Source organism: Corvus brachyrhynchos, unplaced genomic scaffold, assembly GCF_000691975.1.
Source record: "Corvus brachyrhynchos isolate BGI_N302 unplaced genomic scaffold, ASM69197v1 scaffold200, whole genome shotgun sequence".
In the NCBI taxonomy this organism is placed as follows: domain Eukaryota; kingdom Metazoa; phylum Chordata; class Aves; order Passeriformes; family Corvidae; genus Corvus; species Corvus brachyrhynchos.
This window is the reverse complement of record NW_008236184.1, coordinates 6,992,222-7,004,427: the sequence shown is the minus strand read 5'-3', so window position 1 is coordinate 7,004,427 and position 12,206 is coordinate 6,992,222. Positions and strand designations below refer to the sequence as shown.

General features: G+C 47.1%; 1 protein-coding gene across 1 annotated transcript in view; it reads left to right on the top strand.

Moving 5' to 3' along the window:
• The first annotated feature begins 509 nt into the window (after positions 1-509).
• Positions 510-12,206, top strand: part of PLEKHO2 (pleckstrin homology domain containing O2) — a 22,398-nt gene continuing 10,701 nt past the window's right edge. The window contains exons 1-2 of the mRNA XM_017736491.1: positions 510-791; positions 7,023-7,139. Coding sequence (XP_017591980.1) covers positions 525-791; positions 7,023-7,139 — 384 coding nt within the window. The 5' untranslated portion in view covers positions 510-524. The remainder of the gene's footprint in view (positions 792-7,022; positions 7,140-12,206) is intronic.

Below are 12,206 nucleotides of genomic sequence, written 5' to 3'. Positions count from 1 at the left end.
GGCTCCTTGGGGTTTTGGGAGCAGCAGAGTGCTCCAAGTGAAGGGATACGGGGATCCTGCCTTTGCAAAGGCTCTTCCAGTGCATCGAAGAGGAGAAAAGCTCTCTTCTTTAACCTGCTGGGAACATTTTAGTGCAGACATGATGAAGTCCTGGCCCTCATGCCGTGGATTTGCCCACAGGAGTTGGTTTGGGGATGGTGACCAAGCATAGACACCTAGAAGAGAAGCTGGCAGAAGTGGCCTTGGGCTAAAATATGTGTGTTGCTGCAGATGCCAGCAGAATCCATCCTGCTGGGATTCATCAGAAAACTGGAGGAGCAAAGAGGAGAGGAGGCTGCTCTTTTTTAAGGTCCACTTGGTGCACAAGTAAGCAAGGAGTACCTCCCCAGAGAGGGAAGCAAAGCCCCTGAGAGAGCAGAGGAGCAAGGCTCGCTTGTTTCCATCCCAGCACTGTCTCAAGGGATATCTGGGATCTGTGCCCACCCTCCAGCCCAATGGGAGCTGGTTGGGTTTTCCTCTGGAAGATGCCAGTCTCCTGTTGTGATGTGGTGGGGAGGGACCATGTTTGGTGGGTGCCAAAATCTTCCCTGGGCAGGCTTTCTGGTGATGGAAACTCCTTATCCCTTCTGTCCTTACAGGATACAAAGGAAGAGGTCTCAGAGAAACCAAAGTCTGCTCCAACTGCAGAGAAATATGGCTGGATTAAAAAAAGCAGCGGGGGGCTCCTGGGACTGTGGAAGGATCGTTACATCCAGCTACGGAAAACACAGCTCGTTGTCTACGAGGATGAGGTATGGTCACAGCTAACAGCCTTGAATGAGGGACAGGAGCAGGCCCCTGGGGACACATGCATGTCCCTGTGTTTTAACTCTACCCTCCAGCCCATTCCTTTCAAAAGGGCTTTTCCAGTTATCTCCAGGAAGGGTAAATGCTGTAAAAGAGATGGCAGCTGCATTTTTAAATATACTATATAGCATAAATATTTTAGCCACTGAATATTTTGACAGAGTCATTGCCAGAATAAAAAAATGGGGGGCAGGACATCCTGTGAGAAGGTGAACGGAGTAAAGCTTTGGGCGGAAGCAGGATATGTGCTATGAGGTTTTGGCTTTTGAAGGATAAAAGTGATTGTAGCAGGCTGACTTCCCACCTGCCACTTGAGGGGATGGCAGGCAACCCTGCAGCTGTTTGGCACCCCTCAAGCAGCTCAAATTGTTGCCAGCCAGACTCTTCAGGGTTTCTTTTAGCCACTGAAGGATGCAGAGTGAGATTGTGAATGCTTGCTGTCCTCCTTAAGCACAGACAGTCTGGATTTGGCTCATCTTTTCCCTTTACTTGAGCCAATTCTGAGCAAAGGACCCCTGGGAGCCTTGTCCTGGACTTCCCTAGATAAACTGCATGCCTTAAGTTCATGACCACACTTAGAGCTGTTTCCAGACAAATGAGGAATAAGAGCCAAGCCAAATCTGTCCTGCATCTTCAGGCAAGAAGAATGAAAAGTGCAGGGCTGGTCCTGCTGGGATGCAAAGGTGGCTTTGTACTGAGTCAAGCCCTCGTTCCTGGGCTGGAAGCCGCTTCTCCAAGAGCAGAGTTTGCCCAAAAAGTTAGAAATTACAGTGCAAAGCACAAGCTACAACCAAGAGAGGTTTGAGAAGAGGGGTGGGTAAGTCTGAGCCCTGTGGTGGCTTGTGTGTGCAGCAGGGTGGGGGACTGTGGTCTGCACAAAGAGCATGTGCCTGTGAGGTGTCTGGCCCAAGAGGATCTGGGTCATGTGTGGGCATCAAGACGATATAAAAGCAAAATAATGTAAAGCTTAATGTGCAGTGTGTCAAGGGAAGAAGAATAGGGAAATGTTTCAGCATATTCATTGCTGCGATGGTTTCAGGAACAACAGGGCTGACAGTGAGTTCAGTTCTCTTTTTTAAAAACATACTCTTGCCTAATAAAGAAGATTTGTTATAAACAGTTTAGGTTAAAGGGTATTACCTCTTCCCTTTATGCTGAACACTGCTGCTCTTCCCAAATCCCAACGCTTCCTGGTGTCGTTTGTTCACTCTTCATATGAAATGTCACAAAGGGTGCAAGAATAATGACAGGAGAAGTCAATGTCAGGTGATGAGCAGCTCGGAAGGCAGGAGAAGCAAGGAGGGGTGCTCTTACCCAGAGGGATGCAGCCTGGTCCTGTTGACTCACTGTAGATCATTTCCCAGTGCCCTGGACACCTGTTGACTCCAGCTGAAGCTTCAGGAACTTGCAGATTCAAAATCTATAAACATGACGTAGGTTTTTTTTAAAGGGTATGCCTTTAAAAACAAGCTACATGGAGGCTCTCATTACCACAAGGGAAAAGGAGGCTTTTAAAGTAAGATTAATTTTCACAGACATTCAGAAGAAGGAAAAATCCCAACCATTTAAAGGGTTATTTTATTATCTCAACAAGGAAAATGGCATTTGTAACAACCAGGCATAATGTTTTCTGGTAGCCTGCGGATTGTGGTAACATCCTGTAATAAATTGCATCTGTAAGCTACAGTAGCTGCAAGGTCCCATTATTGTAAATAAGGGATCATGTTAATATCTATAGGCTATTAAACTGGCTTACAGTGAAGTCAAATGTCTTAGGAGAGGAAATTGCTGCAAAATTATCTGGTAGCACAATAGGATAACATGTGATTGTGCAGCCTTACTACAGGGAAACGAAAGGAAATGGCAATTTTCTGCACTCAGGGGGGGTCTTGTTGCCACAGAATTGAGGCAGTTCATGTTTATTACGGTATTTATCTTCATTTAATGTGAGTCAGGGCAGTGTGGCTGTCTCTATCTTACAAGTGGGGAACAAAATTTTTGAGATGGGAAGGGCTGATGACTAAGGAGAGTCTGTGGTGCAGTGTGCTATGGTGGTTTGAATTTCTGGAGCTCAAGGTGCCATTCTTCCCACTGGACCTTCTCCACTTATCTGCTCTATGTGACCCTGGAGAAGGACACAGCATTCCAGACCATCCTCAAGCTGAAACATTTACAAATGGGATTGTTCAGTGCTTGCTGAAAAAGAGAGGAGATAAAACCTCAGGCAACAGGAATAAAAGGCATCTCTCCATATGTATCCTAAATTAGACTTAGATGGGTTAAACGGGAGGGAAGTCAGCTTCCATGAGGGCAGGCAGGTTCGGAGGCTGAGCATTTAAGCTGGTCTGAGCCCATCAGGTTTCCAGGAACTGAGCAGTGCCTTGGACTCAGTGTGCTTTTCTCAGTCCCTCCCATGTCCAGCCCTTCGAAGAGAGGTGCTAATGTTGCCTTTAGCAGTTGTTTCCTACGCAGGCCACCTTGTTGATGCATTTGCATGAGCCTGGCTGCACTTGTAGCTGAGGTTTAGGTGCTAAACAAGAGCAGAAGGGACAGCCAACACAAGATACAGACAAGAACATTGTACAGTGTTACTGGAAAATACAGTCTGAGCAGCACACAAATACTGTATATCATCATCAGTAGCAATCTCCAGGAACGTGCTCCTGACCTGCCCTGGGAGTGTGTTCCCCAAGTTGCATGTGCTAGTCAGGCTTTGGGTTTGGTTTAAAGCATAGCCACCTCCTGAAGGCAAATGGTAAATGCCTATTGTGTTACCTGGAGCAGAAGGGGTGAAAATTATCCCACACGGTTTCAGGTTTCTTTCAGCTGATGGGGAATGAAGGGGGATGGATTTCTTGTTTTCTGCTGTGCCTCCATCTACAGCACCCTGCATCTGTACCCTCACCTAAATAAAGATGCAGTTAAGCAAGATGTTTGTATATGACGTACCCAAATATCAGAAAAGGAGGCACTGATGCAAATACAGGGTGCTGGGATCCCAAGAAACTGCTGTGCTGGTCTGCATAGAACCAAGCAGGTTATTTTCTAGTGGGACTTCTTGTCTTCTTGTCTCTGCATGTTCTTGCCAGAATAAAAAAAACCTACAGAGAGCATCTGAAGACCAGGCAATCCTATGTAGAGTGACTAGACAGATCAATATCACCACTTCATGGATTAGAAAGCATCTGTCTTGAGTTTGGCTTTTTTCCTTTAAACAGTGTAGCTAGTGCTTAGAGCTGTTTTCTTGTTGTTTCAGGGTTTCTTTGTAAGTGTATTATTCGACAGGGAGAAATCCTACTAGATTCTAGAGACCGGAGGATCCATTTGGTGTTCAGCAGTTGGGCACTTAACATCTGCATTTTTCCCTGGTAAAGTGATAGCAAGATATACCCAAAAGTGATTTATTAAAACACTTTGAGAGCCTCAAATAGAGAAACAAATTATTTCAGGTCTAGACATTTTACACTGACTGGAGGGTCTCAGCCCGAGTGTGCGTCAGTGAAGAAGTCTTTGCTGGGAATTACACCTTCATATAAATAAAATTTTCAGAGAGTCTTTTTTCCCTCCTTTTTATCAACTTTTCATTAAGGAAGTTGTTTGCCAAGTATGATTCTTTGATTAAGCACATGCATTAATATGTTCAGGTGTTCAGTAACTTTCTTCTTAAGGGCCAAGCCAACAGACACAGATATTTTATGCCACAGGATCTGCTCCATGAAGAGTTACTGAAATAGTTTTTCTGTATTAAATCATGAATATAGGGGTTCTGTACCAGGATCAAGCTTGTCCAGAACATGTGTCAGGGCAGGACTCTGGAATTGACCCTTGTCTCTGCCTGGTGCTGAGTGTCCTTCAGGTCCCAGGAAGCTGAAGGGACCTGAAGACCTGCGTCAGGGTTGGGTCTTTCATTCTTTCCCTTAGTGGTGCAGGACAGACATAAAGGATCTCTTTGTGACCCAGGTAGGCTCACAGAGAGGGGATGGCCGCTTGCCGAGGGTAAAACGGAGACAAAAGCCCCATTCTGGTGCTCCCTGAACTCAGATGCTTTTCCTTTGCCTCATACATGGAGTTTTTATATTTCTTTGGTTGCTTTCTTCCCTGCCTTCCCTGAAGAGGATAACTTACTTAAGAAGTTCAGGTCCCTGAGATGAAGGAGCCATAACTTGAACAGTCAAGGTGTCCCTGGGACACAGCATCCTACACGTCCCCATCCTCTCTGCCTGTGCTCCCTAGCCAAGTCACAGTCCCCAAAACCTCCCCAGGGAGAAGATGGGCAGCTGGAAGGCAAGAGGCAATCTCACAGCAAGACCACATCTCTCCACCCTGCCAAGTCCCCTTGTTCCCTAACTTGGTGCTCCACAGCCCTTGGGAAGTGGAGCACAGCTTGCATGAGATCAGAGGAAAAGTTCCTGTCCAAGAGGCAGGAAGGATGGCATGGACAAGGAGGGTGACAGGGGCTCTCCTGGGGACAGAGCTGCTCTTGAGAGCAGGGAGAGTGGGCAAGAGGCTTGGGGCTGGTCTCTGGTCAGAGCGCTGCCAAGCTCTCTACATCCTGAGCCCAGGGAAGGAGCTGGGAGCTGCACCGGCCCATGCGACAGGGCTGTAACGTGGGCGGTCATCCTCAGAAGGCCAGGATGAGATCACCCATCCCCGAGGCATGTATTCCTGACCTCACCCTTCTCTGTCATTTGTTGGCCGTGGAGGGGTTATTATTTCCATCCCTGTCCTTTTGCAGTGACATTGCGATAGCAGGATTGCAGCAGGAGCCTTCAAAGGGCTCCGTAGCATCAGCAGGATTTTATCAGCTGGGTTTTAGGTTTGGGCAGGATTAATCTCCTCCTCCTAGTATGCATTTTCCTAGTTCACATTCACCTACTCAGTGTTTAATGAAATAAACAGTAATGTCATTAAAATAATAAACCTAAATTAGATCCAGACATCCCTCGGTGGCTCAGGACTTGTTCTGTGTACTGGCATCAGCTCTGCCGGGCCCCTATCCCCAGATAGGAGGGTTGAAAAAACTGAAACACAGCCTAAATTCTGCACAGTGACTTAAATGTCAAGTGGTAAAGGGAGGAAATTCCCCGCAGCCCACTTCCCTCTGAACTCTCCATTCCCTGCCTCCAGCCACACAGCAGCTTCCTGACTGCAACATGTTTCCTCATCCCACACCCCCTTCTCCACTACAGGAGTTGCTAAATACAAACTCATATGGGCACAAGGAGCTGCCTTGGGACAAGAGCCTGAGCTGGGGGTAGTAATGGCCAGTGATTTTAATTCAGGATGGTACTGGAGAGGTTCATGAGCCATGCTGACTGTAGCACTTCACTGGCAAGAACTGCTCTGAGATTCTCACTGCTCATTTGTGCTTAGCAAAAGGGAGCTCTGGTCTCTGCTGGGCTACTGAGACATGAAGAATATTATCTGCCCAGCATTACGCTGTGATTCCTATTAGGGATGGTGCTCTGCAGCTGAACTGAGCCACGCACCACGTGTGGAATTTTAGTTATGTTACTGGGAGAAATAAGCCAAGATTGCGGCCGGCAGTCATCAGTGGAGATACTCCAGAGATAAATATTCCCCACTGAGATGCTGGCCCAGACAGTTTTGCTGGCTGTACAGGGCTGTATTTCCAATCCTAAGCGTTCTGACAACTCAGAGCGTGGCTACAAGAGGACTGTGTCCATCACACATGGCTCCTGCTGACCTTTGTGATGTGAGGACCAGTCTGCCCCAGCTCACTGTGGCAGCAGGGCTCTCCTCTTATCCCTGCTCTCAGGCTTCCTGAGTGGGATGCTTGGACCATCGTGTTGCTTGTGTCATATTCCCTGTGAAAAAGCAGGATCACATCTTCTTCTTCCACTGTCAGTTGGAGGTAGTGTCGCTTCTGGCTGCACATCCCTAGATGAGGCCAACAGCAATGGCAGAAACTGGTGTTACTGTCCATAACCTGTTATTTGCTCAGCCACTGTGGACCACTAGGCTTGTAGCTTAAAGACCAGGGTGTTTTCTTAGTGAGATGCCAGCCTGATTTATGGGGCTTGCTGTCTGCATGCAGGTTATTTTTAGGGCAGAAGAGCTTTTAGACATGCAAAGGGAAGACATGCAGAATTTGATGGTCTATGATTGATTTCAGTGCCTTCTATTCATAATAATGTTTCATTCCCTCTCTGCAGGATGAACAGAAGTGCATAGAAACAGTGGAACTGGAGAGTTATGACAAGTGCCAGGAGCTGCGTGCACTACTAAAAAGGAAAAATCGTTTCATTTTAATCCGCTCCCCGGGTAAGAAGGTAGGATTGCCTTTCTCATCACCCTCGAGTCTGCTAACTCCAAAGTGAGTTCCAGCCAGCTGCACCCAGAGCAGATGAAAAGCTCTGAGACTGAGCTCCTTGGCAGCTGGGAGAAATTACCTGTATCTGTGAAAGGTCTACAGTGTGTAAGAAAGAAAGCCACTGTCGTGTAGACTTTCTTCTTGTCATGGAGAAAGGGTCTTCCTGTGGCTTGACTTTTTTCTCTTGCTTTTTTTCCTGCCTTAGCATTTTCTTTCTTCCAGTACTCCCTAAGAAGTGAAAAATGCCCATTCCCTATAGTTCCTCCATGTCCTCTGAGCACCTGTAGATGCTGCAGCTTTGCTCAAGTTCCAGTGAAATCAATAATCCCAATCCATGTACTGAGACAGTTCCTGGAGTTAGAACCATTGATCTGAAAAACTCCAGTGCAAAGTTACTTGCAGCCAAATAGTTCCTAGGAGAAAAGATTTATTTTGCAGAATCCATGAAAGCCTACATCTGTAGCTTCCTGCACAGCATCTGGTTAGATCCAGAAGCTAAAAACCAGGCTGGCATTGCAAAGAGACTATACATCCATCTGAGCACTGAGTGTATGCAAGGACATCCTGCTTTACTTCCTATCTATATTCATCATCACTACACATCTTTGGAAGTTCTCCTTAGTTCCTACTTGCATGCTATCCATTTCAGCATCTTTATGGGCTAGAACGCTTCATTATTGCTTTAGGGTATTGCACTTTGCCTTCTAATTTCAATATGATTTTTTTGGCCTCAGAGTTCTTACTAAATCTCCCCATGCAAATCTGAGAAGTTGTGAGGGACAAAACACATTCATTTCCATAAGAACATGAACAGGAAAAAATACCATCTTGCTGCATTCCCCCATCTCCATTTTGTTTAAATAAATGGAGATTGTTTAGTCCTTGTTGTCACTGTTGCTTATTCTTTCACTCCAGTCACTTCATGTTTATTCGTATAATAAGACCCCAGCTGAGTTCAGAGCATCATTGTGCTAAACTTCATTCAAAACAACAAAACAAGGGCTGTCCTGCTCCAAAACCCTGGGCTAGTGAGCTCCTGCAGAGCACCGGAGCCCAGAGCACATTAGGAAGGAATTCTTCCCTGTGAGGATGGTGAGGTCCTGGCACAGGTGGCCCAGAGAAGCTGTGGCTGCCCCATCCCTGGAAGTGTCCAAGGCCAGGTTGGATGGGGCTTGGAATAATTTGGTGGAAGGTGTCCCTTCCCTTTGGTGGAAGGGGGGCTGGAACTAGATATTTTTTGAGATCTCTTCCGACCCAAATAATTCTAGGATTCTGTGATTCCAAGTGCACACCTATTCCCAGGGAGGCCAGTAATACCCTGCGTGCTCAGAGATGGGCAGCACAGTAAGAACAGGTATTATCTGCAAGTATGTTACTGAGAGAATTGTGTATTAGCTGCATATGTCTCTGTTCTGCTCCATGAATCAATACAGGGTGTGAGACCTGTTCCTAAACCTCTCATTTCTTGCTATGAGAAAAATATGCCCAAGCTGTGCCCAAAAGGGTAACTTCATCCTTTTGGCATGCTGGCAAGTTTACAGCCACCCTGTTTTTCATGCCACTGATTCAATGGAGACCTAGATAGAGGCTACTTTTTATAAGGCTCTTTTGGTAAAAGGAAGGGCTTTTATAAATGAAAAGTTCCCTGTTTGTAGCTCCCCTCCCACCCTTCTTTTGGCTGGGAATCTGGTACGGGTGTTGACACACAACATACTTTGGCAGATGTTAGCACAGGCTTCAATTAGGAGGCCAACGTACACAACTGTCCTTCTTCTGTTTTGAAATTGCAGCTGTGGTGATATATATCAGTTAAACATTTTCCATTTGGGAGGCTTGCTGCCGTCCACAGTTTAAAATCACCCTGTGAGCCAGCTTGCCAAGCCCGTCCACATCTTGCTAGGGTTTTTTTTTCACCCTCTCTCCTGAGCATAATGCTGAGGAATGAGTTTGAGGGACTTAGGAACTGGGAAAGCTAGAAAAGGCCATTTCTGTTTCAGTGCACAAATCTTGAGTAAAGGGAGCCCAGTTTAGCTGTAGGGGAATCCCAGTTTAAATCTTGGATGGGATATTTTTGAGCAGAGATGAATCAGTGAGTTAAAATTACTCTGCAGCTGAAGTTGCACCTGAATAAATAAGTTGTCTTGCTAAACACTGGTCGTTGATGTACCCCAGGTTCTGCTTGGCCTGTTCTCAAGGATGACATTTTTGTTAAGCTGTGACAATATGAGCATGTCACACGCCTGCACTGGTATGGAACTGAAAGAAAGCACTGCGCCCTGAGCTTCAATTCTTCAGTGAAGGAAGCTGACAGTGTGCAAAAGTCCTGTTCTGCTTAGAAATCTCAAATGCTTCATTCCATCCACAGCAATTAAATGAAAACTTTTGGATGCAGAGAGCTGGGCTGCTAAGAAAGGGCAGCAGCCTTGGCCCGGAGACTTTAAAATGTACTACTCACAATGCAAAAAGCAGTGTAAATGATGCTTGGTGTAAACTCTGGAAATTACCGAGGTTGTCACAAGTCTGGTGTTCAGTGGATCTGAAAACCTTCAGCTGCAGGGAAATATTAATATTGGGAAGAGGGTCGTAGTAAGGAAAAGAGTCCACCAGCAAGTCCTGCAGCTCCCCATGCATCCTTGCACCTGTAGTCAGGGATGGAAACTTCCATTGCTTATTTTTCCCTTCATCAATTTTTGAGGTACCTGGAACTGCTCTCACCAGGGGTCCAGCCTGAAGCTGCAGTAGAATGCAGTGAGGCTTGGGGGAGTCTGCTCCTGGGGTCTGCCAGTCTGTCAGAGATGCTGCCTTATTCCCAGGGATTGTGTAGCTCTCGGTTCAGCGACAGAAAACCACCAGAATCCTCTGACAATCATCTCATAGAAACATGGAATGGTTTGGGTTGGAAGGGACCTTGAAGATCATCTAGTTCCAACCTCCCTGTCATAGGCAGGGAGTCCCTTGTCTTCTCCTTTCCCCTTCATGATCTAACCTAACAAAGTCATATAGAAGAAGGCAAGAAATGACATCCCATCTGGCAGATAGACTCTGTTGCACTCAGGGTAGTTTAAGATGCTACTGACCCGGCTCTGCTCCAGCTTCTGCTGGAGGTGACCACCCCATACCAAAGGTCAGCAGAAGGGAACACATGCGATTCACAGTCCAGTTTAGCCCAGCCCCATAGAACTGAAGCCAACACCAGGCTTTGCACTGATACAGGTGAGGACTAAGCACAGGTTTGTGTCATCCACCTCTGCAGCAGATCTGCAGAATTGCTTAGCAAAGAAGAAGTGTTGGTAACAGTCTCAAACTGCAGCTACACAGTTCTCCAGAGATTGTCTGTTAAATCATTTAGTGCAGGTACAACAGACTGACCCCAGGAATACTTCTCTTTCCTGGAAAGCAGGCTCGGCATTGCCATCAGACTGTCACTGCTTGAGGAGACTGATGTCCTGGGGAAGACAAGGAGCAATCGGGGAGCGAGTGCCCGCTGCCGTCATGGACAGTGATGCGTGTGGGAGCTCTTGTTGCATGACATCTCGGCAGTGATTCAGTAGGAGCCGACCGGCTGTGCTGTGCTCTGAGTAACTGTCAGTAAATTCCGTAGCCTGCATTCATGGCTTACAATGGTCACTAGGTTTGGCCATGACAGCTTTTCCTGGCACACCAGCCTGTTGTTTATGGCATGACTCAGTCTCAGCTGGCTTAGCAAGAAGGAGTGCAAATGTGTTACCCTGCCTGCTGCCCTCTCATATTGGTGTCACTGACTCTCTGCCTTAAATTTCTGCTGGAGAACAGACCCTGCTTAATGTTTTGTAGGAAATATCCATCTTTAGATGCACCTGCTGGTGTTTGTAAATACTCAAATGAGTAAAAATACAGACAAGAGAAATTCATTTGTTCCTTGTTTGTTGAGAGCCTGGGAGTCTCAGAGTAGTGTGCAGAGTCCCAGTCACAGGCAGGACTGAGACAGGCAGCTCCTTCCTGCCTCTCCTCTGCAGCTTCCTGCTTTACAGAGAGCTCCCATCCTGGTTTGGGTTAGCTTCCTTTCCCCAGTGCCTTGGCCGAGGACAGGAGCCACAGATGGATGCAGACAGACCAGGGACTGCAGGGCAGCAAAGAGGCTGTGGCTGGCAGCAGCCGGAGCATGAGCCTCTGAGCCCCAGCAGCCTGACTCTGCCTTGGTGTCTGTGAGTGTTTTATAAAAAGGAGAAAAAAAATTTCTAAGATACCTGGGCACTGGGAGGAACCTGCCCCTCTGTGTCACAGCCTCAGGGAGCTGTGCAAGCAGGGAGCCAGGCTGCAACAATATGAGGCTGGCACTGCCCACACTGCCCCATGGCAGGGAGCTGGGTCCCACTGTGCTGCTCATCCTCCCTTGCCCAGCTCCCTTCTGCTGCCACCTTCCCTGAGTACCTTTCTCTCACCATCCATTGGATCTGCATTTGATGGCAAAGGGTTGCATGCCAGAGGGACATCTCAGCTTCTCATTAACGAGGAACCACCCTCCCGAGGTTTGCTCTGCTCTGCCACAGAGTTGCTGACACCAGTGCTTAGTCACAGTCTGGGAGGCTTTATTTGGAATGAGGCACAGAAAGTGGCATTGGAAGAGGAAGCTTGAAGTGAGGCAGGAATCCTTCCCGTGAACAACATGTTCGGAGATTTCTAAACCCTGGTGCAGGCTGCCAGGTCTTTGCCAGGCAGTGCAGCAGCTCAGCTGCTCACAAGTAGAGCTTTCTTATAAGCTTTTATAATCACAAAGCTTTAGGGCAAAATCGTTTCCAAACAAAAAAAGTTTTTAAGCACACACAAAACCAGGCCAGCTTGGACTAAAACAAAATCTGGCCGTCACTCTGTTTTGGAGCCTTGCCTTCCCTTAGGTTCCCTGGTTAGAGTGGCCCTTCTGCATCCCAGACAAAGGGCTCTTTCTCCAGAGGGCTGTGGGTCAGGCCCTAACCTCCCCTCTGAGCTCTCAGGAAGGCATGTGGTCCTGTCACCTTTCCTGCAAACTGATCAAATAAAGACTCTTACC